Source organism: Emys orbicularis, chromosome 2 (genome assembly GCF_028017835.1).
Source record: "Emys orbicularis isolate rEmyOrb1 chromosome 2, rEmyOrb1.hap1, whole genome shotgun sequence".
Taxonomy (NCBI): domain Eukaryota; kingdom Metazoa; phylum Chordata; order Testudines; family Emydidae; genus Emys; species Emys orbicularis.
The window spans coordinates 75,387,952-75,415,725 of NC_088684.1; the positions used below are offsets into that span (position 1 = coordinate 75,387,952).

The following is a 27,774-nucleotide window of genomic DNA, read 5'->3' on the forward strand; positions in this document are numbered from 1 at the left end:
TTTTGCTGACAACACTGAGGAAAGCTGAAATATCTGAGGCAGGGTACTGCAATGTCTCTAACACAAAGTCTTTCCTTTTTTATTAGGACCAATTAAGAAAACCAATTCCTCTTTTTGTAGCCACCCATGTATGACAAAACAGATTGCTATACAGATCACCTTTGCTTACCCCATAAGAATTGGGATAATTGGGGAATAACTTTGAACTGATTGTTAAGGTCTTATGCCTGTGTTATTGCACCTGAATCTTATTAAATGTGCTTTGAGAGATCATTTTATGGTTCATTAGATTTTTCTTTACAATGTTGTGATAACATAAACCAAGTAATATTAGTGTATTTATATAGTGCCATTCAACTATGGCTTTGGAGTGCCTCTCAAAGGTCTTGTTACAAGGCTTAGATAATTTTCTATAAGTCTCTGGGGTAGGTATTGTTATATCCATTTTACAGACTGATAAACTGCAGAGGAAAAGTTATGCTACTTGCCCAAGGTTCATAGTGAATTGGTGAGAGAGCCAGAAAGAGAACTCAGCAATCATGTCTCCTAGTTACTTGCTAGAACCACAATGCTCTTATTGCATAGTCAATAAACATAATTTCTACACAATGGGCAAGATTCTGTGCCACTAGTAACAGTCGAGGGGGAGGGCATGATAAAGTGGCTTTAAAGCCACCCCTGTGCTGTCCAAACGCTACTGGACTGCTCCAGGGTTTTTGACATAACTTAGACAGCAGCAGGAGCCTAAATTATGACACCCTCTCCAAGTTACACTCAGGTCCACTGTGCTGCCAGGAATATTCTCAGCACCACGTGCTTTAGTCCCACCCCCAACACACCCCGCCTTCCATCAGCTGCACCACACTCCTTATGCTGGGGCTTGAGATGCGCTCCTCAGTAGGCAACTTTAGAGGTGGCCCCACAGTGCCTATAGTGGGGAAATTCTCCCCTGGCTTTTAGGGCTCCTTTATGCCACTAGAGACCTTTTACGAGATGTAAAGGGTCTGGTGCAGAAGTGAGGATCTCCAATATGTATTTTGTAGGCATTTAGGAGAGCTGAGCAAACTTATATGCAATACATTTTGCCATTTTTGCTGCTTGCAGAGTGATGTTTATGAGTTGGGTGAAAACATTTTTTTAAATGAATTGGCTAGGCAATGCAGGAAGTTTACTACTTCTGCTTCTGTCCCAAACGTATCTAGTGTTCTCAGTTCAAATTTTGGCTCCAGTCTCAAATTTGTTCTTCCAAAAACTTTCGTACAAACAATACCTTACTTATATGCACGCTAATGAAAAACAATGAAAGATGTCAGGTGGGGATAAGGCAAATCAAACTTCAGTTTCTAAGTTGCCTAAATGATTGCCAAGAGTTGGGCCAATACTGAACACTTCTGAAAACCTCACTTTTAATATTCAACTCTCAGTTCCCTATGCACCTTTTAGATGGAGGATCCAAAACCTTGAAAAACGGCATAGATATAGGTAATCTGCTAGACATTTGTTAGATATATTTAATATTTTTCCTTCAAAGTCTGTTAAGAGTCTAGCAAAGTACCATTGTTCTGTCAACATTTACTAGTTTGAAAGTACTACACCTCATGGATATAAATTATAGTATGACCGTAATAGAGCTAAGGGATATACCTGATCATTCTTGTCAAAAAAATTAGGTAAATCTAGTAAAATCAGGAAGATCCCAAACTTTATACAAGGAAAATAGTCTCCCAAAGGAAACAATGGATTGTTCACAAGGGAGATAAGAGGAGTGTGGAGTAGTTAGGAATTGGGGCAACTCTTGTTCATATGATATTTTGTGGAGAGCTAATAGGTTAATTTTAGAACAGATACATTTAGACCATACAAGGAAAAGGATACATTCAAGTGGGATATCTGGGATTTGAAATTGTTCCTTAGAAACCTAGTGTTTTGGGGATGATTGTTTTCTTTCTCCATATGTTACATTTGTGAAATTATCAGTATTTTAACTTCTTTGGATGAATTAGCTATTATTGAAACAGAGGTAAAATAACAACGTAGTTCAGAAGATCACAGAAATCAGGGATGGGAAAGATCTATTCTGCAGTATTGGGTTAATTAAATCCACCCTCCTGCAATTTCTTTCTCACAGTAAAAACACAATTATTTAGAATGAGAATGGGACAGATACTTTAAGTAAGGTTTACTGATGTTATGTTGTATCTAGTTCATCTTTTGCAATGAAACAGTTAGATCTCTAAAAACACAGTACTTACGCATTTCGGCAAACAGCTGCCTTCTTTCTGCCATGGTATTTCCTCTTTTCCCACAATCTTCAATCATTCTAAAAGACAAAATCACCAGAAAATATTTAATATCCACAAGCTGAACATCAGCCCTTGCCAGCCCTACCGTGGCACTGTTTGGGGGAAAATCAGATCACATTCTCCTCCGTGGCCTAGACTTTGCTTTCAATTTAGTGTGTCCTAAATAAGGGGATCTTATTGGTAAATTATAAAGGAAGAAGAAATCAGAAGATGTAATATCTCTGCCTCTACCAACCAGGGTTGAATTCAAACCAGTGCCCATAAAATGAAAGGCTATGTAATCTCATTAACTATCTCTTGAGAGCCCCACTACTGCGGATATTTCTAGTTGAACTTTTAATAGTACACATGGGTGCTTGTAGTAAGTCATCACAGATCTAAGGGACTGCTGATTAAAAACCTATAAAAAGATTACATCTTTCAATAATCAGAGTTGAGCAAACAGTTCATAGTGAATAAATTTATTAGCTGAATTTAGCCTCTTTTTGTTTATGAATTGTCCGCAAGCTGCTTACATTTTTTTAAATTTGTTATTCAAAGTTAGTCACCAAATATTCTCTATGAACAGTATATAGACAAATAATTAGTTGTAAACAATTCATTATAAATATCTGATAGTCAAAATGTGACCTGGATTGGTTAGTGTTGATTTGGCACAGGGGTCACATGGTTCTGTATTGATTTCCTAACTAGATTAGCTTATTAAGTAAGAGTAAGGCCACTCATTTACATATTCAGAATTTGTTTTCCACAAACGTTCTCTAACACTTGCATAATAGGCACTGTTTCTACATAATATGCCGGGCAACTCATTTGCAGAAATAAAAAAAAATGCAAAAGGGGAACAAATGTAGGGGCGTTTTTACTTGCAGAAAAATGCTTAAGGTATTTACCTAGGTCTAGTTATCAATGTCTGGTTATGATGTTTAAAGGGCAGTGTTTGGTTATGTACTCCCTTTCGATCTCACGTGTGGCCATCCACATGGGAGGGCCTTCTCTATTGAAGGAAAAATAGTATTTTCCAAACCACATGTACCATTTTCTTCCAGAAGCATAATGCTAAAATAATCTTTTCCTGGTTGAAAAACCCTTTAGTTTAGCAACTATTTCCTTTTTCATGCCACCTCATCATCCTGTCGCTTTGCCCATATTTATTTGTTTTTCTGTACAGGCGTTTCTTTGGCACTCATCATGGTAGTATCTGAGCAGCCAACATACATTAATGAATTCATCCTCCTGTGAGCTAAAGTAGTATTATTAACTCCATCTCATAGTTAGGGGAATAGAGGCACACAGGGATTATATGACTTGCCGGGTTCACAAAAGGTCTATGGCAGAACCAGGAGCAGAATCCAGATCTCCTGAGCCCCATCCAGTGTAGCACCTTAACCACAACACCATTCTTTTCCTGGAACGTTATATTGTTACAGCTGTTCTTTATACGGAAGGCATGCTTTTGAGACCTTTAACTTCTATAAATAGGCTGATTATTATTAATTTTCTTTATATACTGTAATCCATAACGCCCTCAAGCAGGCGAGGGCCTCATTGTGCTAGACATTTTACAGATATATTGTAAAGACAGTCCTTGCCCCAAACAGTCTTAAAGACATGATACAACAGGTGGGTGAAACAGGATGCGAGGAGGTCAGGTAACAATGACACAGGCAAATTATTGCCTAGACTGCCTCTGTAGGCAATGCAATTCATAGATGTCACTAAAATGACAAGTTGCAGTAATCTCACTTAGTCGCTTCCTATTCTTCATCTTTTTCACAAGGGTAGGAAGCAAAGTAAGAGAAAGTATCTTAGTGTTACATGAAGCTAAGAAATAGTTATTTTTATGTCCCATTGGCAGAAATTCAGTCATATCCCACATCTTCAAAATCTTCTTTCCATATTATTATGAATTTACAAAACTAGTATGCATCAAACCCTTGACGAAATCAAGATGTTACTATGACCCACTGGTCATTGTGCATTGTGTCCCCCCCTCTGTGCCCAAACCACAGAAGATTGGAATCTGTTTCAGCTCTTAACTACGCAGCTTGACTCTTTAGCACAAGCTGTAGAGACTCATGCTTTCAACTCTGGACATCTTCAGGTCAATCCCCACTATCAGCCGAGATAGCAGCTGCAATGTTATTTTACTCTACTGATTCTATTATGCTTATAGTGGACAACACTTCACAGAAAAATAGCAACTTATGTTCTAAGGTTCTTCTCGACAGGAAATAACTTTTCTATTGCAGATAAGATAAACAGTTATAGTGCATCTAACGACAGTTATTTTCATGGGCTAATTAATAAGGGTGTCGATCAACAAGGCAGTAAACTTCAATGTACTGCAGATTCTCTTGCTCAGAATCCCAAAATCTGTTTCAAAACTCAAGTTTTCCAGTCTCTGAAAATATTATTTAACTTATATTGATATGCTGAGTTGATGCCTTCTATGTTCACTGTATACAATAGTCCAGCTTCAGGGAATACAGTAAATAAATGGTTTAGTAGTGACTGAGTTTGATCTGACTCTTTCAAAAGCAATCTGTTCCGCTATTTCCATGCAGCACCAAGAGCACTATCTATTTTATAATTTTTTTTTTTATAAAATCAGGAAATAATATTCTGTTCTGCAGCATTTGATAAGAAAATTAAACATACTTCTCCCCCCAGCCTCCTTGCTGTTATGAGCCTTTCATTTATAAATATTGTTAAAGACTATGATTCGGGTTGCCAACTTTCTAACTGATGAAACCCGGACAGCCTTGCCCCGCCCCCTACCCCTGAGATTCCGCCCCTTCCCCTGAGGCCCCACCCCCTGCTCACTCTTCTCCCCCTTCCCTCTGTCGCTCACTCTCCAAACCTCCCCCCACTCACTCCCCCCTCTCCCCGGACTCACCTGCTGCCCGGAGCAGGGGAGGGGTCAGTCCCCGTAGTGAGGGGTCAGGGCCGGGGTAATTGGGGCATGGCAGGGCAGAAAAGGGGGGGGGAACAGAATCCCCCCCGCCCTGGATGGCAACACCTACCTCTTGAAGCCCGGTCCAGAAGCCAGCCACTTCTCTCTGTCAGGCATCAGCAGCTGAGCCAAGAGCAGCTCCTCCCGCTGCTCTTCCCACCCCCCAGTGGCGGAGGCTGGACGGCGATCACCCTCCTATGTCCAAGCCGATCAAACAAAAAGGACTCTAAACAGAATCGCCCCCAAGAGCCCAAACCAAACCAGCTTTCCCCCGCTGCAGGGGGAAAGGATTGATTCCCAAACGCAGTGCCCAGGAGTGCCTGCCTTTCTCCAGTCCAACCCCACTGCCTCCTGAGCTCCAGACCCCACATGCAACCCTCTGTCTTACCCCTTCCAGGCAGGGCTGGAGGTCACAGCCAAATACAGCTAGCTGAACTTCCCCCCACTTAAGCCACACAATATTTGCACCCAAAGCCCTGGACTATTTATTTCCCCCCAACAAGATGGACCCTGCAATGTTCATTAACCCCTTACAAACACCCCAGAATACACAACCCCCAAAGGGCCGAAGGACTTTTCATCCAAAACCCTGCAATATCCAGACCTCCCCCCACCTTTCTTATTCTCCTCCCAAAACAATCACGCCCCAATGCCCCACAATAGTGACTGCCGTCCAACACACAGCTTGCAATGCCAACCTCCCGAAACCCTGCCGCAATCAGTTAATTGCTTGGATTCTAGCTGCTCTCTCTTTTTGGCTTTTTGTGAACAATTTTCTAAATGTCTTGGTTTCGTCCCACAGTTGAACCGGGAAAAATTCTGACATCTCTAAACTCTTCATGGGACAAGAAAACTGTTTCCCTCCCACACCTTCCTTTGGGAGGACAAGGTGTTAGCACCTCTTAAACAAGCAGTTTTCTTGTCCTTGCTCAAGAAGCCATCTGAAATGATACCTTGTTGGAAGGGGATGAAAGTTAGACATGTGCCTGGATACCCTGTTGAATCAAGGCCTTAGGACGGGTTGAATGATGTTATTTTCCTGCTATATACTAGACAAAATGAGAAGTGCAGTTTTCTACACAGCTGTTCAATTTTTTAAAACCAGCTTTGGCTAAGCAATAATATTCTGTTTTCAGTACAGACTCTCTGTCTTTAAACCAGGGGTGGGCAAACTACGGCCCGCGGGCCACATCCGGCCCGCGGGACCGTCCTGCCCGGCCCCCGAGCTCCTGGCCCAGGAGACTAGCCCCCGGCCCCTCCCCTGCTGTCCCCCTCCCCCGCAGCCTCAGCTCGCTCGCTTGGCCGCCAACGCAATGCTCTGGGCAGCAGGGCTGTGAGCTCCTGGGGCAGAGCAGCTGCAGAGCCCGGCCTGACCCGGTGCTCTGTGCTGTGTGATGGTGGCGGCGGCAGCGTGGCCCGGCTCCAGCCGGGCGGTGCGGCTGTAGCGCCGCCAGCCACCGGTGCTCCAGGCAGCATGATAAGGGGGCAGGGAGCAGGGGGGGTTGGATAGAGGGCAGGGGAGTTCGGGGTGGTGGTCAGGGGGCGGGGGTGTGGATGGTGGTCGGGGGGGAAACAGGGGGTTGAATGGGGGCAGGGGTCCCGGGGGGGCAGTCAGGAAGGAGGGGGGGTAGTCGGGGACAGGGAGAAGGGGAGGTTGGATGGGGGAGGGGCCCTGGGGGGGCCATCAGGAATGAGAGGAGGGGTTGGATGGGGCGGCAGGGGCCTGGGGGCAGTCGGGGACAGGGAGCAGGGGTGTGTGGATGGGGCAGGGATCCCAGAGGTGCCGTCAGGGAACAGGGGGGTTGGGGGAGGCAGATAGGAGGTGGGGGCCGGGCCACGACCCCCTCCCCTATCCGGCCCTCCATACAATTTACGAAACCCAATGCGGACCTCAGGCCAAAAAGTTTGCCCGCCTCTGTTTTAAACTCATTATTTACACATTTCTTCTTTGTAAGTTGATTAAACCCTTACCCATGCACCCATCAACTGCTGTTACTTGGGACACTCGGGTTTAAATCGTCCTCTGCAAACTGTAACCCATTATTTCTTTCTATAACTTAGTAATACCAGAAATATTGATTCTGAAAAGGAAGCTACCCTCCAATATCTAGCCAATAGTTATTTTAAATAGATCTTGAAAGCTGCAGCCAATACCCATGCATGGTCTATGGTAATGTAAGATGAATTAATGTGAAATTGTCTCTTCCCCTTTCCTTCCCTCTCATCCCCATAAAGAAATACTGTGGGTCAAATTCAACTCTGGTGAAAGTTGGTGCCAGTGTGCTGACTGCAGTGGAGTCATAATAATATAATTAATGGAGATATCCCATCTCCTAGAACTGGAAGGGACCTTGAAAGGTCATTGAGTCCAGCCCCCTGCCTTCCCTAGCAGGACCAAGTACTGATTTTGCCCCAGATCCCCAAGTGGCCCCCTCAAGGATTGAGCTCACAACTCTGGGTTTAAGCAGGCCAATGCTCAAACCACTGAGCTATCCCTCCCTCCGTGCTTACTTCAGAGGTGAATTTGGTCTGGTGAGTAGGAGGTTAAGAGAGCTGTTAAGAGCTGGGTAAAACCACATTTGCAAAGTCACCAACTTCAGCAATCCTTGAAGTTAATAACTAGAATCCAGAAGGGCCATTTCAGACCCTTTCCCCCCTTAATGGATTTATTGGTGCCTTATGAATGACTTGTTCCATTTCTTTTAATGAAGTAGGCCTCTAATAGGTCTCTCTCAGCTTTACATTCCAGCACTAATCTTTGGCAATATAATAAAATTGTTCAGTGCTCTTTCCTGAGGCTAGGTATAATTGCATTGCACTTACAGTACTTGTTTGTACTTTATCTAGATGAGCTACTTACAGTGTAGGAGAAAAAAAGCTGTTACTAAGCTCATATCAAATGTGCCTCAGCAATTCTGCCTCTTCAACAGCTTGTCTTGTTCAACTTCTATATTTAAAAAAAATAAAAATCCATGTCTTGATTCATACATTTAGTAAAATGTTTTCTTCATTTTTAAGAAAGAATGTGATCACAGACTGTTCATTAATTTCCCTTTTGGGAGTTCCCTAAACACAGGATTGGCTTTTCAAAAGCACACAGCACTGGTATAATTCTTCTCTCATTGAAGTTTTGCTATAAACTTCAATGGGAGCAGCAGTGGGTTAAGTCTGAGCCTGTTTGAAAAACTGACCCTTAAAGTCTGAAAAACAAATCATCCTCATTTAAAACAAAACAAAACACCACCACCAAAAAGAAATGGAAACAGTTTCCTGGCCACACACTTGAAAAAAGAGTCCAAATACACCTATATCAAAACTAATGGACACTTAACAAAGGCTACCACAATTCTCATGCTTCAGGGCATGAGCAAATCACCAGTTGCAGTCACCCCATCATCTGCAGTAATGCCCACATCAAGCATTCAAAAATCATGAATGAAGCCAAAAATAATTATGAGAGCCTAAATAGTTATATTAAACTTTTCTTTTTTTGGGGGGGTAGGGGGGATTTTTCCTCTTTGCCTTCTGGTTTATGGGCCATGAGAGTACACTCAGGACACAGCTTTTCTCCACAACCATGAGGACTAGGAACTTACTCTTTTTCAATATGAGCTGAGAGATTCTCACTACTCCAAGAGCAGGACCTTTAAGAAAAACTCCATATATCATTAGACTCATGATAAATTTGTAAGATTTGACAACATTGTGTGTTGCACAAATTCCTGGATAAACTAAGGGCTTTTCCAGCCTTGCCCTATCACTGGCCTACTGAATCTTAAGAGGTAGCACTGCCAGTCATCCATTAGGTCAGATCCTGTGCTTCTTTGAAAAGCTAATCTACAGAGAACTAAAATGTTGTAATAAAAGCACCTGGACAGAGGTAACACTACTCATGTTTGTGCTCTAAATACACTCACCTCAAATGCTTTTCACTGACTGACCAAATCAGCTCTGAGGGGCCTTTCAGCAGTGCTTGACCTACATCAAATATAATGTGTAACAGATTAACTTAAAAAAAAAAAAAAAAAAAAAAGCCTGTAGATTTAGTGATAACTCTCCATGGCTCTTTCCGACCTCCAAATTCCTAACACTACTTCCTTACAACTTATTATACTTGCTCCAAGTTTTCTTACGAATTTTACAACAAAAAGTGCCAATACCAATTTCCCCTCCACTCGAATGTGAAATGTTAAAGCTGTTGCTCATTTGGGGATGGTGGGGAGAAATGTAGCCTGTAACTCCCCCTAACAATAACTTAAATTTGTACCTTTCAATTCCCTTTGAAAATACATCTCATAACAAAACAAAACAAAATGTTGACAATATGCAATATGTCAGGCTTGTTTGTCTGAAGTCAATAGGAGTTCTGCCCTTGATTTCAATGGGGCCAGTATTTCACCCTTCAGCTACCGTTTATTCAATGTGTTTGCAAACTCTGTTTTTTAAATATAAAAGTAGCATCAACATTAATATTAGTCTATGCCTCTCCCATATCTGGTTTGCTGTTCTACTTCCTTTGACTTGGGCAGCAAAAAGGACATTTTATAGAGAAACCCGTAATAAAACTCAAGTGCTAAGATGGCACAGGGTCCCGAAGAGAAGCATCAGGTAGCTAATAATCTCTCTCCTTAAGACAAAGCATGTTGACTCCTGCTTTCACTTGGGGCTCTTCTTTGGCAGTGCAGTGCCACAAGGCAGGCTGGAGCATTGCACATATAATTAAATTCCTACAGAGCTAAAAGGATTTCTTAGCTTTCCTTGTGCTGGTACAATTAAACCCACATTCATTTATAATAAGCTAGCAGCGACAGAACTAGGTTGGGGAGGGTTTACTCATTTCAATGCTGGTTCTAGTTTCTGGTACACAAAGATCTGATGCCTATTTTACTGTAGGACAACAACTAGTTTCATCTCCTTTGTAAATCATAAACAACCTCTAAAGAAACTGAACTCCACCAGAGAAGTCCTTTGGGGCCATCTGCCTGTCCCAAGTCAGGATAAAGGAGAAGGGTTGGGCGTGGGGCTAGCAACTCCACCCCGTAAAAAATCAACTTGCTACAGAAACGCCAACAAAGAAACTGTGAATACTACGCAAGAAAATATGTGGCTAAACAACTAAAATTATTGATTACCCATGCACCTATTGTGAAATCAGCTGAAATCTTCTTTCACTACAATAAAAACCTGGCAACTGATTCATTAGACCACTGAGTTTTCAACCAATTTGCTTGTTTCACACGGGACTATGTGGCTTAAAACCGTTTTGTATCATTGTCTCCTTAACTGATTGGTAGATTTTTGGTATCCAAAACTATCAAATGGATAGCCATGGACTGAGAGAAGTTCAAATAACATTGTGAACTAAAAATAGCTAAAAATATTGCTTCTCTCTAAATTGAGGCTAGAATGAACATATGACAAAAAAGACAGCACACATGGGGCACAAATACATTAGGATAATACACTCAGACATGGTACTTCAAAAAGTACCAAGAGTATCACCCAATATAATAGAGGCAAGTAGCTAAAGTTAACTAAGAAATCATTATGGCATGTGAGAGCCCATAATTACATGCAGGGACATATTTAATAGTAAGGAATGTAACTCTATCCTATGTAGAAGTTTTCAGGGTGCAGAGTTTTCTTGGAAAAGCAAGAGATGAAACAGAGAAGAAATTTTTTTTCTACCCCATGCCTTTTAAATTTTTTCAATATTTGCCGAAGAGCACAAGTGGCTGTGATTTAGGGGCCTTCAGCTTAGGTTCTCCCAGCACAAGAGAACTGGAGAAGTAAACTCTTCTTAATGTCCACCACATAAGGCTATCTTATGTTCCTGGCATATCCTAATACAGAAGGTTAATGTAAGCTCTTCTGTTACAAAGCTATCCATAATGGGGTGTATGGGCCCTTTAAGAATAGAGGGGTACAGAAAACCCCGTTCCAGGTGTTGGAATGAACAAAGGCCAGAAAATGGCCTGGTAGTAGAAGAGAGGAAGTGGTCCTGGGGAATTAGGAATTGGATGAGGGATGCACAAACCCCAACACACTGTTCCTTTAAAGGCCTGGGATCAGGAGCCCTATAACGTGTGGCGGGGCAGAACTTCCCTCTCTTCCAGCCAATTGGAAGGAGCTCTCTGGAGGAGCGCAATACACAGATTGCCTTCTCCTTAGAACAGAGGAGACATGGAAGGAGATGGAAGGCAGGGCCAGAGGACTGAACTCCAGCCAGGAAGAGCTGGGACTGGCGGCTTTGGATGGACCAGACCGTCAGAGGAAGAACTCTGAGTATGGCAGAAGAGCCAGAGCTAAGTATGAACTGTTGAACTATGATTCTGGACTTCATGCTGGGGACTGTTTGGATTATTTTGTGATTAAGGATGCCGAGTGAGGACTGTGAGAACTTTATTTGATATTAAACCCACCCCAGATAGGGATGCTGTGAGCCACCACAGAGACTGTGTGGAAAGCTGAAGGGGGCTGCAAGAGGGGTAGGATGCCTGTAAAGCAAACTCCTGGCCATGAGAAGATGCTCAGGTTGTGGCCACCCTGCTAGGCTTTCTTGATGCAAATCTGTTCGGTCTTTGCCTCACAGCAAATCCAGGCCCTAAGGTATCTGAATTAGCCATTGGATTACCATACATCTTGCTATATATCAGTCTGGTTCATTAGTTTTTCGTGATTAATGAATAGCTGAAAATTTAGTGGAGGCAAGAATATTAGCAAAAACTATGGACTTAATTAAGGCTATATCTGGCTTCCTATGTCATCACTACAACATAGTGTGTTAGCCATCCGGCAGTGAAAAGCTGAAATAATGAATAATCCAAGAGCAAAAAACACCTTATTTCAACAGGTACAGGATGACAGCACACAAAAGCAAATGCTAACTAAAAGGATGGAACGTTAGATGCCCCCCACTGGGTAGTTTATGCTCCCAAATAAAAAAGGCTTAATACACTGAATTACTTTTAAACTAATTAAAATCTGACTTTTTATTATGCAATTTTATTTTTACAAGAGCATACAGGGAAAAAATGTTATACAGTATAATTAGGCAGAAAATGGACTTGTACGAAAAGCCAGAATGCAAAACTAATGTCTGAAATATTACATGCAAAGCTAATGCCTGGTTTGCTAGTAAATGGACAAAAAAAAAAAAAAAAGAGCAAAGCACTGCTCTGTTCTGATTCACTGCGCCAACTCCTTAAAAATACACACACTGCTACCAGCACACTTCAGGTTGTGCTAAATAACTACAATTACTGTAATAAATACAAAATATGCTGGGAACATTTTCAGTAAAACAGCTTTTAGGCTGTAAAGATCTCTGCTACAGAACATAAACATTTCATCTTGTAGAAATATGTTCTCATGCCCTCGTCCTTGCTTGCAGAAATGTAGCTGGATAAATATCCGTGTCCTGGATTTACCTTTCGTATGGTGGGAAGGGGGAGAATGAGGAGTGGGAAAACCCATGAGAAAAGCAGCTGTAAAGTGGCAGTTATTTTTGAAAAGATGTCTGATGCTCTTCACAAACCCCAAAGAGCTGTTCTTCTTCATGTAAAGTACATAAGATTCTGGTTAGGAACATTATTCTAGGGGCAGATCAGTGTAAAGCAAGAGCACAGACACTCATTTGCTAGTATTGTGTCCAGTTTGGGACCCCACACTACAAGAGGGATGTGGAAAAATTGGAAAGAGTCCAGCGGAGAGCAACACAAATGATTAGGGGGCTGGAGCACATGACTTATGAGGAGAGGCTGAGGGAACTGGGATTGTTCAGGTTGCAGAAGAGAAGAATGAGGGGGGATTTGATAGCTGCTTTCAACTACCTGAAAGGGGGTTCCAAAGAGGATGGATCTAGACTGTTCTTAGTGGTAGCAGATGACAGAACAAGGAGTAATGGTCTCAAGTTGCAGTGGGGGAGGCTTAGGTTGGATATTAGGAAAAACTTTTTCACTAGGAGGGTGGTGAAGCATTGGAATGGGTTACCTAAGGAGGTGGTGGAATCTCCTTCCTTAGAGGTTTTTAAGGTCAGGCTTGACAAAGCCCTGGCTGGGATGATTTAGTTGGGGATTGGTCCTGCTTTGAGCAGGGGGTTGGACAAGATGACCTCCTGAGGTTCCTTCCAACCCTGATATTCTAGGATTCTATGATTGTTCTAGGATGCACAAAATGTGCTTCCTAATTTTTGTCACATTTGTAGCATCAACGTCCTGTTCCATAAAGCATCAAAACAACACAGATACAATGCACATAACTGACATGCATAGTCAGTATAGGTCTTTTGTCATGCTCTGCACAAAGAATATCTACCTCAAAATATTTCAAAACCCTCCTCTCTATACAAAGATTGTAGCTACTCATTTTCCTTTTTACTTCTACTCAGCTGTCCATTACATTGCATACAAGTTATGTACTGCAGTACAAAAACTACGTTTTTTTATATAAATGCAAACTTAAAGCAATGAAAGAAGATAAACATACCATGCTGTATCTCCTTCAGTACTGGGACAAATTAACAATCAGATTCTGATACCTTGAGTGGTTCTGAAAACAACCTGCTCCATGAGACTTCAGTGGGAATATTCATGGAGCAAGGCACTGCTCAACAGAAATGAATAATGATCATGGATCTGGCCCAATAAAAAGAGTCATTGTGCACTGATGTTGGAGGCCACATGCACTGTTTCTACTATGTTGTGTTTTGCCCTTGTATGGGCTGAGGGATGCATTCAAACCTTTGCACAGCTGCTCATGGCCAAGTAACAGTCCCTGTAATCTTAGGAGTGTAGGGACTGCTTGTTCCTGCTTCTTCTAGAAAAGCAAACAGCCAGCATGCAGAATGCCTATCGTAAAAGTGCTTGAAACACAATCCTCTTTGGTGCCAACAAGTGCAACTGCATTAAATGCCACAGTCTAGCACTTTAAAAAGGTATCCATTTCTAGTCTATCATATTTTTAATGTACTTTGTACACTATTTGCTGATTTATTTTATTTTCATACGTAGGAGTCTTTCAAACCCCTTCCACAAAATCAGTTTTGGAAATACAAATTCTAATCCAAGAGTTTATGTCCTTAGAGGTCTGACCCTTTCCGGGACCAGCTGCTGATGTTATGGCAGGGATTAGACTCTGAGGTTTTACCAAATACTACAATCATTCTTTGGAGGTTTGGTGAAAAGGATCTGGAAGAGGAATGCTTGCCTCCTTCATTAGTGCAGCACAAAGAGCTCTCAGTCCTCATTTTCTGCATTGTCCTTGAAGACCTATTGCACTAAGGTTTAAAACCAGGAAGGAAATCAGTCACAGTTTTGCACAATGCTTAGCTCTCCAAGGACTCTCCAAGTCACTTTCAAATTAGCCAGGCTGCATGCTATCACACACAGCTTGAGTGAGGAGTGGTAACACTTTCCCAAGCTCCAGCTACCTACTAAACTAAACCCATTTGGGGATAACAGAATGGGATGCCATTGAGTGTGGTTTGTGCAGATGTTCGAAGTAGGACCACATTCTCGGCTGGGCTCCTCAGGTTTAGTTCCCCGCTTAAAGGAGTTGGGATTCACCTTGGACATAGCAACCGGACTCACATGACATCAAAATCTCAGCATTCGTTGGGGAATTTTTTTGTAGGGAGGGAGAAACTGTATGACACGGGTCTGTCCCATTAGACACTTTTCATCTGCTATTATGGGGAATTCTGTCAGATCGTTTTTAGGAGTGGTCTTATTTAAAGGAGCACTGCACTGCACTGTGAGGTGTTTATATTACATCAATAGGGCTCATCCCTCACAGCAAAACTTCTGGAGCAATCAGGTGCATAGGCTTCCAATTGCTAAAATGAAATATCTCCTCCAGAATGGGGGAAGTGAGAAACTGAATCTATTGCCCAATGGGCATGACACTTACCTGAGGTGTGGGAGATGAGGGTTCAAGTCCCTACTTAATTATTTATACAAAGCAGAACAGCTCTGAGAGGAGAGAAACGCACCTCAGAATAGCCTGGTGGGTAGGACACTGATCTGGGATATGGGAGACCAGCATTAAGTCCTTGCTTTCAATCAGGCAGAGCAAGGATTGGTTCTCCCATGTCTCCTGCAGCTCAGGTGAATGTAATAACCACTGGGATACTGACTATAATAGGGACTGTCTCTCTCGAACAGTTTTGAAAGATCTCAGTTTTGTCCTGGTGCAGAATGAAGACCTTTTCAAAAATCCTCGTGTGGTGGGAAAAGCCACTGGAGCGCTACTCCAGTGGAGCCCCTCTTGATTATTGCAGAAGCAGTAGTTCTTCATGACAGTTTTTTCCAGGGTCCCAAGCCACCTATCAGCAGCAAGAGTTACATGAACGTTCCCTCTCAATACAGAGGCAGCGAAGGAGTCACAAGAGACAAGGGTGGGGTAGATCATATTCCACATTAGCAGCAGCATTGGAACGCTTTCAAGCAGGCCATTCCTGATGGAATCAATCTGCCTGGGAAGGTTTTAAATGGAAGTTATCACTCTCCCAGGGCTATATATAACCTCTGACATTAATAAGGGAACACTGTCAAGATAATGAGAGCTAAAAAAAGGAAATGATCTCCCTTAAAAATTTATTTCCAGCGTAGGTCTTAAATTCAAGATTACCCCAATGTACTTTTTGAAACTGATGCTGGCTATGAAAAAAAGTGACCAGGGAAGCAGACTGAGAAGCAGAAACACACGCCAAAAATTTTCTGTTTTCTGAATGATCCTTTCAAGATGTATAAACATCAGCTATTAGAAATACAAGCTAAGAGGTCCTACTATTTTGGAGAGGAACTAGAAGGCTTTTTTTTTTTTTTAATGTAGGATTGAAAAATCAGTAACTCTAATGTGCAGACATAAAAATTACAAATCAATAGAGTGTCAAACAAAATAGTTGGAAAATCAGGCCCTGGTTTACCTCTGGCAAGTGCAAAGTTCTGGTTTCTGCACTTCCTAGCAAGAGTTAATTACATTAACTAAACATTTAAACTGTGCAGGTAACTCAGTTCCCTGAACTGTTTTACACTAAGTATGAAATATGACATATACGGTTAGAGGAGCAATACTGACCACCAAAACCAGTGCTTCCTGAGTCAAAGACCCTTCAGTTCACCTTTAAAATCCTAGCATCAAAGGGAGGCAAAAAAAATATCAGACCTGGGTAATTCATTTGCCAGGATCGTAAATGTACCCATGATCACATCATGCAAGTCCTTCTCGCCAGCTCAGTTTTTGTGACATTGCAACGAATTAAAAATGTACAAGATTTCTGCTCTCTCAAGTGTCCAGAGAAAAGAATTCTTGTCAGTTACAGTCCTCTGTTGGCTCACTGGAAAGGAGTCAGTAAGGACAGAGAACACACCCACAGCAAACTCGCCGCTTCTCACACTTACCCAGGTAAGAGAGCATGGATTGTCACACTAGCTGCCCAGAGATTTTTATTTTCTTCCTACTCTCACAGGAATATTTTACATTATAAAATGTCTCTTCCAACAAGGGGGTGTCGCTTTTAGTCAAGTCAGCCACAATCCTTTACTAAAAGAATAAATGCTATTCCACACACACGCTGCACTGATTCTGCACACACAAGTGCTTCTAATGGCTACAAAGGTAGCCAACTCTCTTTCCCACACCCACCTTTTTCCTGCTCTTTTCCTTACACATTCTGAACAGACAGAGATCATGTGTGCACACATTGGGTTATATACTGCAAACACTGGTTTCAAACTAGAGGAACACCTGAAATTAAAGTATATAAAACAATTCTTTGAAGTACTTTTTAAAAGCCTTCCAGTGGCAGCCACTAAAAATAGTAAATAGTAATGTCAGCACTTATCTGATGTCCTAGGATTCCAGAGAGGACCTGCCAACATATGTAAGACCTTCCTAGCAGAGAAGATAACAAACAACTCCCCTTCTGCAAAGACACACAGGTAGTTTTGCATATGCCAATAATCCTATTGACTTGAGTGGGACTATTCACATAGGCAACTTTAAGCACATGCATCAGTTTTTGCAGGATGGGGACAATGGTCTGATATTTATAATTAGAGTATCTGTAGACTTAGAAACAAAGGAAAGCTGAACATTCAGCCTGCAGAGCGTGTCCTTGAGATGGAAAAATTTCCCTGGTCGTGGCACCCACAGTAAACTGGAGCATTTTCTTGCTACTGCAAAAATGTAGTTGTGTTGCAAGGTAAATGTTTGCTTTTTAAGGTCGCTCACTATAGATAACTTTGTTTGCAGGATCTGGGCCACTTATGCATGGGATAACTTATGTCAGTGAAGTCAAGTCCACGTGCATTTGCAGAATGTAGACCACAGTAATCTATAGCATGATCTTAAATAGGGAACAGTTACTTTGACACATAATTACATTCCTTTATAGAAAACTTATTGTAGAAAACTTGGCACCATGGTACAGTTTCCTTTTCACAGTCACCCTCTGTAAAATGTAGTGTTCAGCTTTCCTTTGTTTCCAATTCAACAGGCCACCTCACACTATAAATACCTGACACAGAATAAGGTCCTGATCCTGCAAACTTCCCTATAACGTAGACTTCTGCCTGCATAGAAAAGCTTGCAGAAATGGGGTTTGCGTAATTGTGCAACAACCAGCTTCCATTTTAAATTGGAGACATTTGTTCTCAATCTTAACCATAGCTTGTTATTTGCTTAGCTGAGAGCAGACATTTTCCCTCTCATTGTTATGCCTGATGCATTGTTCTAAGCTGCTTTAACAATATATTTTACATATGCAACTTGCGTACCATTTTGTGTGAAATTGTCACACACAGAATTTGAAAGTATCAATGAAAATGTCTGCATTTTCTTCTTGTAGACTTGGAAATGAAACCTTTTGAAGATGAACTGAAAAATCAATGTGAAGGAGGTTTTATTAGCAGTAGTGTCAAATGAAATATCTCTTTGGAATGAAAAATATTGGCTGATGTATACAAGCATAATACTTGTCCTTCGTTGATTAATGTTTCTCTGCCACTGGCATAACATCTTTCATAAAGATCATGAATTTAAGTAGCTCTTTCTTTAATACAGTATATTTATAACCAACAAGGAGGAGGGGTGTGTGAGAGAGAGAAAAAAATCAGTTTGTCCAGTTATATGACGTATACGATGAAATCCTGGCTCCACAGAAATCAATAGCAAAACTCCAATTGACATCAAATGGGCCAGGATTTCACACTGAATAAATTTAACAGTAGCCATAATAGCCAAGATTTTCTAAAGTAGCTACTTATTTGGGCGTCTCCATTTCTGGATGCCCAACATGTGACATCATTAGGATCCTGCATTTCAGAATGTGCCGAGCATTCATTCCCCCCCCCCCACACACACACCCAAAAAAAATTATCAGGTGAAAATAACCCTTCAAAGTGTCTCAAGTTGGGCACCCAAAATCACTAGTAACTTTTGACAGTGTAGGACACTAAGTGTAATGCACACAGCTCCCAGAGAACATACCTGCCGGAAATATATTATGCAGCATTATAGTACTGAAATAGATTGGAATGCTGCGGCACTAAATGGTAATGTGAGGAGACCACTGTCAAGACAGAACTGAGCTATTGCAGGACAAAATTAGTAAAGCAATTAATTAATATAAGCATTTGGAATGACTGTCACTTATATTTTTCAACTGTTAATATTCTCAATGAAAAAGGCCAGTGTTGCAAAATGTTCAGCTTCCTGCAGCAGCTGTGACACACAATCACTGAAAGGAGATTTCATGCATCATTATATCAGCTCATTTTTCTGTATTTCTAGCCACTTCAGATAATTTAGGATTTAAAATTATATGCTGTTTGACAAAGATAGGAAATTAACCTAGTGACGTTGCTGTAATAATTTTAGTCACTCATGCCAGTAAAATTCATCTACTTCTTAGCTGCCCAGAATTTTGGTAAGAAAAGTGTATTTAATAAGTGGCAAATAAAGATAAAAAGGAAAAAGCATAGACATAGAAGATGATGCTTCAGGACCGAGAAAAGTTGGAAATGTAGGCTACTTTCATGCAACAAATCATCTTAAAGTATCTTTGAAAAACTGAAAACAAAACATTGACAGTTATTTTTAACTACATAGCCCTTTAAAAATACTTCTTGCCCTGCAAGCAGTTACATATAACAGGAACTCAATTTTTCACCCTCTACAGCAGGAGGGATTTTAAAGGACCAGGACTCTAATTACCATCATCACACACAGAGGCTTGGGCTTGACAACCTGTTTTAATGAGAGAAAGAATATTGTTCAAGGCATTAGAGCAGGGGTGGGTAACCTATGGCACGCTTGCCGAAGGTGGCACGCGAGCTGATTTTCAGTGGCACTCACACTGCCCGGGTCCTGGCCACCGGTCCGGGGGGCTCTGCATTTTAATTTAATTTTAAATGAAGCTTCTTAAACATTTTAAAAACCTTATTTACTTTACATATAATAGTTTAGTTATATATTATAGACTTATAGAAAGAGACCTTCTACAAGCGTTAAAAGCAAAACCTTAAATTAGAGTTAATAAATGAAGATTCGGCACTTCCGAAAGATTGCCGACCCCTGCATTAGAGTTATGCCCTATTCCTTCTAAAGCATGTCAAAGGGATCTTTAATTTTTCACCAGGCCAATCATGTTAGAAAGGACCATGGTTTAAACATTCCTTAGATGGACAGCACCTACAAGTCAGACAAACAACTAGTATTCAACTAAAACATCAGAATTTGGAATAAGAACAGGGACTGATGCGACTCATTACATTGTACTACCAACTCTTACTATAGCACAAGTTTTTATATCTTGGATTGACATTTTACTCAAGATCAGTAGCATCATTAAACAGAATGATATGATGGGAAACATTTCTTATGTGGTACAATATTCACTTTAAACTACACTAACTAGAGCATTTCATTTCTATTAGGAATTGTAATTTATACAGAAAACTCAGGTTTAGCGGGTATTAGAAGCATGGGTAGGACACCATGGGTAGACAGAAAATGTAATTTTTGTTCAGATTTCTGAAGCCACTGCATACATTTCCCTTAATCTGTTTACTAGATTACATTATCCTGTTGTGCTGCAGAAACAATTAAAAAATATAAACACCTGTGCTGGGGCCAAATCGAGGAAAATCTACTTTAAACTGCTTTTCTTGTAGCTCTTAGATTTGTAACTGTTTGCAACTTTGCTAAGTGATACTCTAAGTTCAGGAACAATTTCCCAGCTTCAACTAATTGTACCAGTGAACTGCTGTTTGAGGTCCATGTTGCTCCTAGGTTTTGGACAGAAGAATGGGAAGAAATACAATGTCCTGGTTAAAGTCTGAATTTATATTTGAACTAATTCCTTTGAACCGTGAGGAAGGCTTAAGGAACATGACTCTGTGGATCAAAGAAATATTACTTGTAGCCTGAGAGATCCACCCAGTTCATCCTCTGCCTTCCAGAAAGTATTTCCTACCATTTGAGCACATTTAAATTGCTGGTCTCCTCCTGCACAGTATCTCTGCAGCTGAGATCAACTGAGCCACTTCAGCTGACAGCCCCTGGTTTAACTATGGGGGAGGGCTAGCAGGCAGGATGAGCGGCCCTCAGCTTTAGAATATACTTCTTTGCTGGTCTAACACAGCCCAAGTCTGTTGATCTTCAATATATGCTGCAAGGACCATCTCTTCCTTAGGCTTTTGAAAAGGAGGAAGGTCAGGGAGGTGCATATATATACCTAAACCAACACATACCTCCCTGACCTTCCTCCTTTTCAAAAGCCTAAGGAAGAGATGGTCCTTGCAGCATATATTGAAGATTAACAGACTTGGGCAGGCAGACCAGCATGGTACAATAAACCAGCAATTTTTACAATACCTTCACTAGAGCACATGCATTTTAAAAATGCAGCTAAAGGGCTCGATTCTCTGTGTCCGCGTTCTGCTCATTGTGGTTTGTGGGGCCATCAGGGAGCCAGTTATGCTTCCCTGACTCTGTGCCAACCCAACCCCAGTGCAAGTTGGAGCAGTTTATGGGACCTTAAGCTAGTGGACGATCAGTGCAATAAAGCTCTGCCACACTCCTGCCCCCTGCATGCTCTCTCTTTTTGGGGATGGGGGGGCTGTTGTGGGAGCCAGTTCTATTGAGTTTATACCTGCTAGGAGCTCCTTTTTATCAGGAGAATTATCCAGTGGCTATGTACAGTCAGAATCTGGCCCCAAATATTTGATTCTATTTTTAGTGTTAAGTTATTTATGTGATCCACCACTAGGTAGACTATTTCACATTTCAGTAACTAATTGGAACTTTCCTTCTATGGGTTCTAATCATGGCTGCATGCTATATTACTTTGCTGGATGGAATATACCACTGGAATAAAATCACTTCACAAAGAAACAAACAATGGTATCTGATGCATCAGGAAAGCTAGATGTTAAAGAAAGCATGGTCCTCTTTGCAAGTGCAGGATGGTTTGACCCGCTGCAACCCCAACTCAGGCATATTCACTCTGACAATATAAAATAGTCTATGGTTTAAATAGACATGAGTCACCCTACCCTCTGTTCTTACACCCTCCCCGCTTTTCCTTCTTAAAAACACTGTAGAAACCTGAGGTCGATGCACTTCAGCATTTTGTTAGTGAAGTGAGTTCCACCTATATAGCAATTAGTACAAAACTCCTGGATATTTCAGGAAAACAACCCACAAGTTATGCCCATCAAAAGGAAATTTCCTTCTTTGTGAGTGGATGTTAGGATCAACAACAAATCAGTCTTAGGGCATGGCAAAGCTTTATTTCACACAAATAACTTGAAATCTGCTATATCAGATTCTCATGCATAATAAAAAACAAATATATATGCATAATAGTTGAAGTCAAATTCATACCTCTGAATAATTACTAACTGGCAAAACAGAAAGGGTAAAAATAATTGCAGCGAGAATATTAATAATCATTATACAGAGCCATAAATTTACACAGTGCAGAAAAAGCTTGCCATTAAAGACAAGACAAACATGTGACAAGACACAGGAAAACAGTTCAAGGAAGGGAAAGAGGAGAGATTGTTGGTTGGGAGAATGAGAAAGAAAAAAATTCTTTGAGCAAATATATTTGAAGAAGAGATTTGAAGAGACAGTATTTGGCAGTCAGGAAATGTGAATCTGCTCCAGCAGGCATAGGCAACAGAATGACAGAATGCCCAGAGGCAAGAAAGGGGGGTGGGGGGGGGAAATGAAGGGAACAGTAAGGAGGAGATGGGAGGAGCATAGTGAGAGTACAGGCATAGGAGTGAGAGAGATAAGAGATGTAGGGAAAATATGAAGACTCTTGAAGTTAGTGGAAGTTATGGAACACGGACAGGGGACTTGAAGGAATAGCCTCACTTTCAAGGAAATATTATGTAGAGCCTAGAAGGTGAGGATGAGCTAGAATGTACTTACCATGGACATGTAGCAGTGAACGGTTATGAAGAAGGGCTGATGTGTTCAGAGTGATGGGGGTGGAAATTATTTTAACAGCAGAACTTCGGATCGATTGAAGGAACATAAGGGGGGGCATAAAGGAGAAGGTTACAGTGACTTAAGTCTGAGCTGATTATGCACAAGGTTTACACAAGGAGATGCCATAGTAGACAGAAGTGGAAAGGCCAAGGATGGAGAAGTAGAATTGGAAATCATTTGCAGAAAGGTGGAAGTTGAAACTATGGTAGTAGATGAGGTTCTCAAGAGGAAGACAGGGAACAGAGGAGTGAAACCCGAGGGAAGCCTGCAGGCAGCTGGAGAGCAGAGACTGAGAAGTTGATGAAGAATCAGCCAACAATGGAGGAGAACTCAGAATAAGTAGAGTCAAAGAAGCCAAGAGAGAAGCAGCAGTTAGGAGAAGAGTTCACTAATTTAACTGAATGATGCAGAGTAAAAGGCTGTCATGGTTATCTACAAGAACTAAGACTATGTCTATGCTTGGAATTGCAGGTGTGAGTCCCAGCTTGAGTCGACATACTTGCGCTAGCTCTCATCGAGTGCATTAGAAATAGTAGTGTAGCCACGGTAGTATTGGCAGTGGCAGCAGCTGCATGGAACTAGCTGCCTTGAGTACAAACCCTCCTGGGGTGGTTTACCCATGCCATCACTCACTGCTGCTGCCTGTGCTACCATGCTACACTACTATTTCTAGTGCACTACCTCAATGGGAGCTAGCGCAAGTATGTCTACTCAAGCTGGGAATCACACCCAAAGCTCCAAGTATAGATGTAGGCTTGGAGTCAGGTAGACACTATGTCCACATAAATAAGGTCATTAGAGATTCTTATGAAGTTTAAAATAAGGACTAACAGTTACCACAAACTGGATGATGCAATAGGTGAGCTGAAGCCTGAATCAACACTATCGGAAATATTTACTTAAACATAGTAAATAATACATTAAGTCTATCTCAAATACCTGCACAGTTTCTCTCTTTGCTAAAGGAGTAACTGCAAAGAGGAAAAACAATTCAGATTCAATTCCCTCACATTCTGAGGTATTAGGATCTGCCTCAAAGTCCAATGAAGTCAAACAAATCAGACCCTTATGCATTTCCAATATGTAGTGGGAATCCTAGATACATAGTGCAACAGGAGGACCCATGTACATCATATCAATGTATTAATTTATTGAAAATTGCTTAGGCATAAGCATGGTACATACAGAAGGGATCAAGGCACTGAGGAAGACTTATCCAAAGTTGGGGTCTATTCTCCCACCAGTATTGGTGTATAACTTGTACTATAGAAGCTGTGTGCAGTATGCCTAGAAAATAAAAAGTTTTCCTAGATAGGTGACCAAAATCAAACCCGCAGCTAGTTAAAGAGTAGAGGCTAGGCTGGAAAGAAGGGGACTGTAAAGAATTACCCAATGCCCATGACTGTCTGTTTTTAATGTGCCAATCTCGCGTCCTGCAGGTCTAGTTTGTAAGATGTTAATGGGCAGAACTTGCAACATTACTTTACATGACTAAAAACCTCACCATACCACATGCTGATGTCTGTGGGATGAGTGTGTCCTGACACAGCCATTTATGTGTCGGAGGCAACACTACAGTGGGTAAAATGCCTGGTAAATTCTGAAGAGAGCTTTAAATGCTATGAAGCAGATGGGGCCTGTCTGGCTACTTGGTAAAGATTAAAAATTACCATGATTTAAGAGCTCAGCTCTTTAGTGTGTTCCCTACGGTCTGATGATAGAAATCCTGTCAAAAGAACTAATATAAGGGGATAAAGTAGAATTTAAAATATTCCATCTATTAGATATTGCATAAAAGCTTCTATTTGTGTTACTATTTAGGGCAACAACATTTAGTTGAATAGGAAATTACACAATTTTTATTTAGCCTCAAACATTTTCAAACAAGATAAAACAAGCTCTCTAAAACAATCAAATTAATATACAAAAACAACGAGGAGTCTGGTGCCACCTTAAAGACTAACAGATTTATTTGGGCACAAGCTTTTGTGGGTAAAAAGCCTACTTCAGATGCATGGAGACTGTTAGGGTATGTCTACACCCAGCCGCTAGTTCGGCGGCTGGGAATCGAAGTTCTGGGTTCGACTTATCGCGTCTTGTCTGGACGCGATAAGTCGAACCAGGAAGTGATCGCCGTCGACTGCGGTACTCCAGCTAGACGAGAGGAGTACCGCGGCGTCGACGGGGGAGCCTGCATGCCGCGTGTAGACCGAGGTAAGTTCGAACTAAGGTACTTCGAACTTCAGCTACGTTATTCACGTAGCTGAAGTTGCGTACCTTAGTTCGAATTGGGGGGTAAGTGTAGACCAAGCCTCAGTCTTTGAAATCTGTTAGACTTTAAGGAGTCACCAGACGCCTCGTTGTTTTTGTGGATACAGACTAACATGGGTACCCCTCTGATAATTAATGTACATTTTTCTTATTTCACATATTCCAAAGGACATACATAGTTCTTATCCTGGAATGTACTACAGTTACTTTCTTTGCATCTATAATTAACCACATTATTTTTATACTGTGACAGACCCAGACCAGTGGGGTACAGGAGTCTGGTAGAAGGCAAATATACTGGTCACTGGATGAGTAGTTTTCTGTTCCCTGAGTGACCAGAGCAGGGGCTGCACTAGAGTAATCAGGAACCTGCTAGAACCAGTTAAGGCAGGCAGGCTAATTAGGACACCTGGAGCCAATTAAGAAGAAGCTGCTAGAATCAATTAAGGCAGGCTAATCAGGGCACCTGGGTTTTAAAAGGAGCTCACTTAAGTTTGTGGTGTGAGTGTGAGGAGCTGGGAGCAAGAGGCGCAAGGAGCTGAGTGAGAGGGTGTGCTGCTGGAGGACTGAGGAGCACAAGCGTTATCAGACACCAGGAGGAAGGTCCTGTGGTGAGAATAAGGAAGGTGTTTGGAGGAGGCCATGGGGAAGTAGCCCAGGGAGTTGTAGCTGTCATGCAGCTGTTACAGGAGGCACTATAGACAGCTGCAGTCCACAGGGCCCTGGGATGGAACCTGGAGTAGAGGGCGGGCCCGGGTTCCCCCCAAACCTCCCAATTGACCTGGACTGTGGGTTCTTCCAGAGGGGAAGGTCTCTGGGCTGTTCCCCAACCTACATGGTGAATCTCTGAGGCAAGAAAATCCGCCAATAAGCGCAGGACCCACCAAGATAGAGGAGGAACTTTGTCACACTACCCAATCTGATTGGTTAAAAATTGGTCACATGACCACAATGCAGGTTGCCCTTATGCTCCCCAAATGGTGATAACACTCTTTCAAGGCCCAAAATCTTTATCTGACATCTTCACTAAGATGGCCACCCCCCAAAAGGCTCGCCAATATGAAAACTGGCTTCTTACAAGTGAAGCTAACAGGCTCTCTTTCAACCCTTCCCATGGAAGAGGAGACCTGACAGTCTTCCCAGCCCCCTGATAAAGATAAAAACTGGGTAATTTCCCAATATCTCTTGCTCATGAGGGCCTGGCTGGTCAGCTCAAACCCACCAGTAAGATGAGGAGAGAGTGGCTGATCAACTCCTGTTGGGCAGAAGACATCAGGAAAACTGGCTGGCCCACACATTTGTATGAGGTGACCTCCTTACCGTAACACCTCTGAAGACGTCAGTGTGCATTTACATTCTAGAAGATCAAAAAATAATTTGGTCTTTGCATGGGAAACAATAAAAAATAGGCCTTAGATTAAAAAAAATGCTCTTAGACTATCCTTTCCTTTAAGCAATGTTTACTGCCCTCGGAGCCAATCAACATTTGTTTTACACACATAACTTTTTGTCTTGTTTTTGTAATTATTCAATTAAACAAATACAAACTTGAACAAAAAAAAATGAACTGTTTCAGTTTCAATTAACCTTTTAATTTCAGTGTCCATCTGCTCACTTCCTATATCATTTACAACTGGTAAAAATCAAAGAAACCTTCTACATAAATGAAAGATAGCTTGACTGGAAAGCCAATAGCTTCTTAGGTGACACATCAGCAGAGATTTCATGTACAAACTAACAGTGAGGAAGAGTGGTGTATTTCTGAAACCTGAAGGATATGAAAAACAAAACTTATTTTTCTATTTTGCTCTGCTAACTTCAGCGGAATTAAAATCTAGACATTCCTATTTTTCCAGTTTAGCATTCCTCAACACATGCTCATCAGCTTCTCTGCAGTTGTCAAAAAGGTGCTCAAAAGTCTAATCTGCCACTTTTAATTCTGAGCTGCAATTCCACACAAAAATATCGGTAAGTGAAGGCAGCTAACAGGCTTTTAGTTTTCACCTCATGACACAAATGTACCAGAAGTAGCATTCTTAATTACAGCTAGTAGGTAGGCGGCACAGTGGGTTAATGCACTTGCCTTTCATTGCTGCAAACCTGGTTTCTTTAAATCCAATTTCAGGTCACAAGTGAAATGAGTTTGGTGAAGACAGCCCAATCTGCAGTGGAGATTATGTGGTTGCATCAGAGTCATCGCATAATTTGACACAACTGGCAGTCTATCCATTCCCTAAGGGGTGGGGAAGCTTGTGACCTGTGGCTGTTCCACACTCACCTCCAAGCAGTGCGAGATCAGTCTGTCACTTCTAAAACAATTCACCACATTAATCCTTCTCCTCACTCCTTTATAATTTGAAACCATGAAAAAACTGAGTAATTCATCCCAAATTTGATAATTTTGTGCCTGCTGATTTACAACAGTGAATGATGTACAACTCTAGACATGAATGTGTGGGCATAATCACCCCCACCCCCCATCCCTCTGCACATAAGGGTGATCGTTACATTGGAAGGAGAAGAGAGAATCTTCTTAGAAATGCCAAGAAAAGAAATATTCCCGAATCAGGCATCACAAGAACGTGACTAGCAGTGTTTTCACCCACAGAGTGAGGGTTTGAAAATATCTGACTCCACTGAAAATCATAACACTACACTCTCTCTCTCTTCCCCTCCCCAACAAATATTGAGGCTTGATTTTCCCTTGCTCCCTGAACAGTACACAAAAGGTGAAGAGAT

At 41.6% G+C, this 27,774-nt stretch overlaps 1 protein-coding gene across 15 annotated transcripts in view; it reads right to left on the bottom strand.

Moving 5' to 3' along the window:
* DTNA (dystrobrevin alpha) overlaps positions 1 to 27,774 on the bottom strand; it is a 287,748-nt gene that overhangs the window by 118,713 nt on the left and 141,261 nt on the right. For 12 of the 15 annotated variants that reach the window (XM_065399395.1, XM_065399390.1, XM_065399391.1 and 9 more), the window contains exon 1: positions 2,253 to 2,319. In XM_065399395.1, coding sequence (XP_065255467.1) covers positions 2,253 to 2,319 — 67 coding nt within the window. Of the gene's footprint in view, positions 1 to 2,252; positions 2,332 to 27,774 lie in introns of those variants that run through there. The other 3 variants (XM_065399382.1, XM_065399396.1, XM_065399398.1) reach the window with 3 other exon arrangements.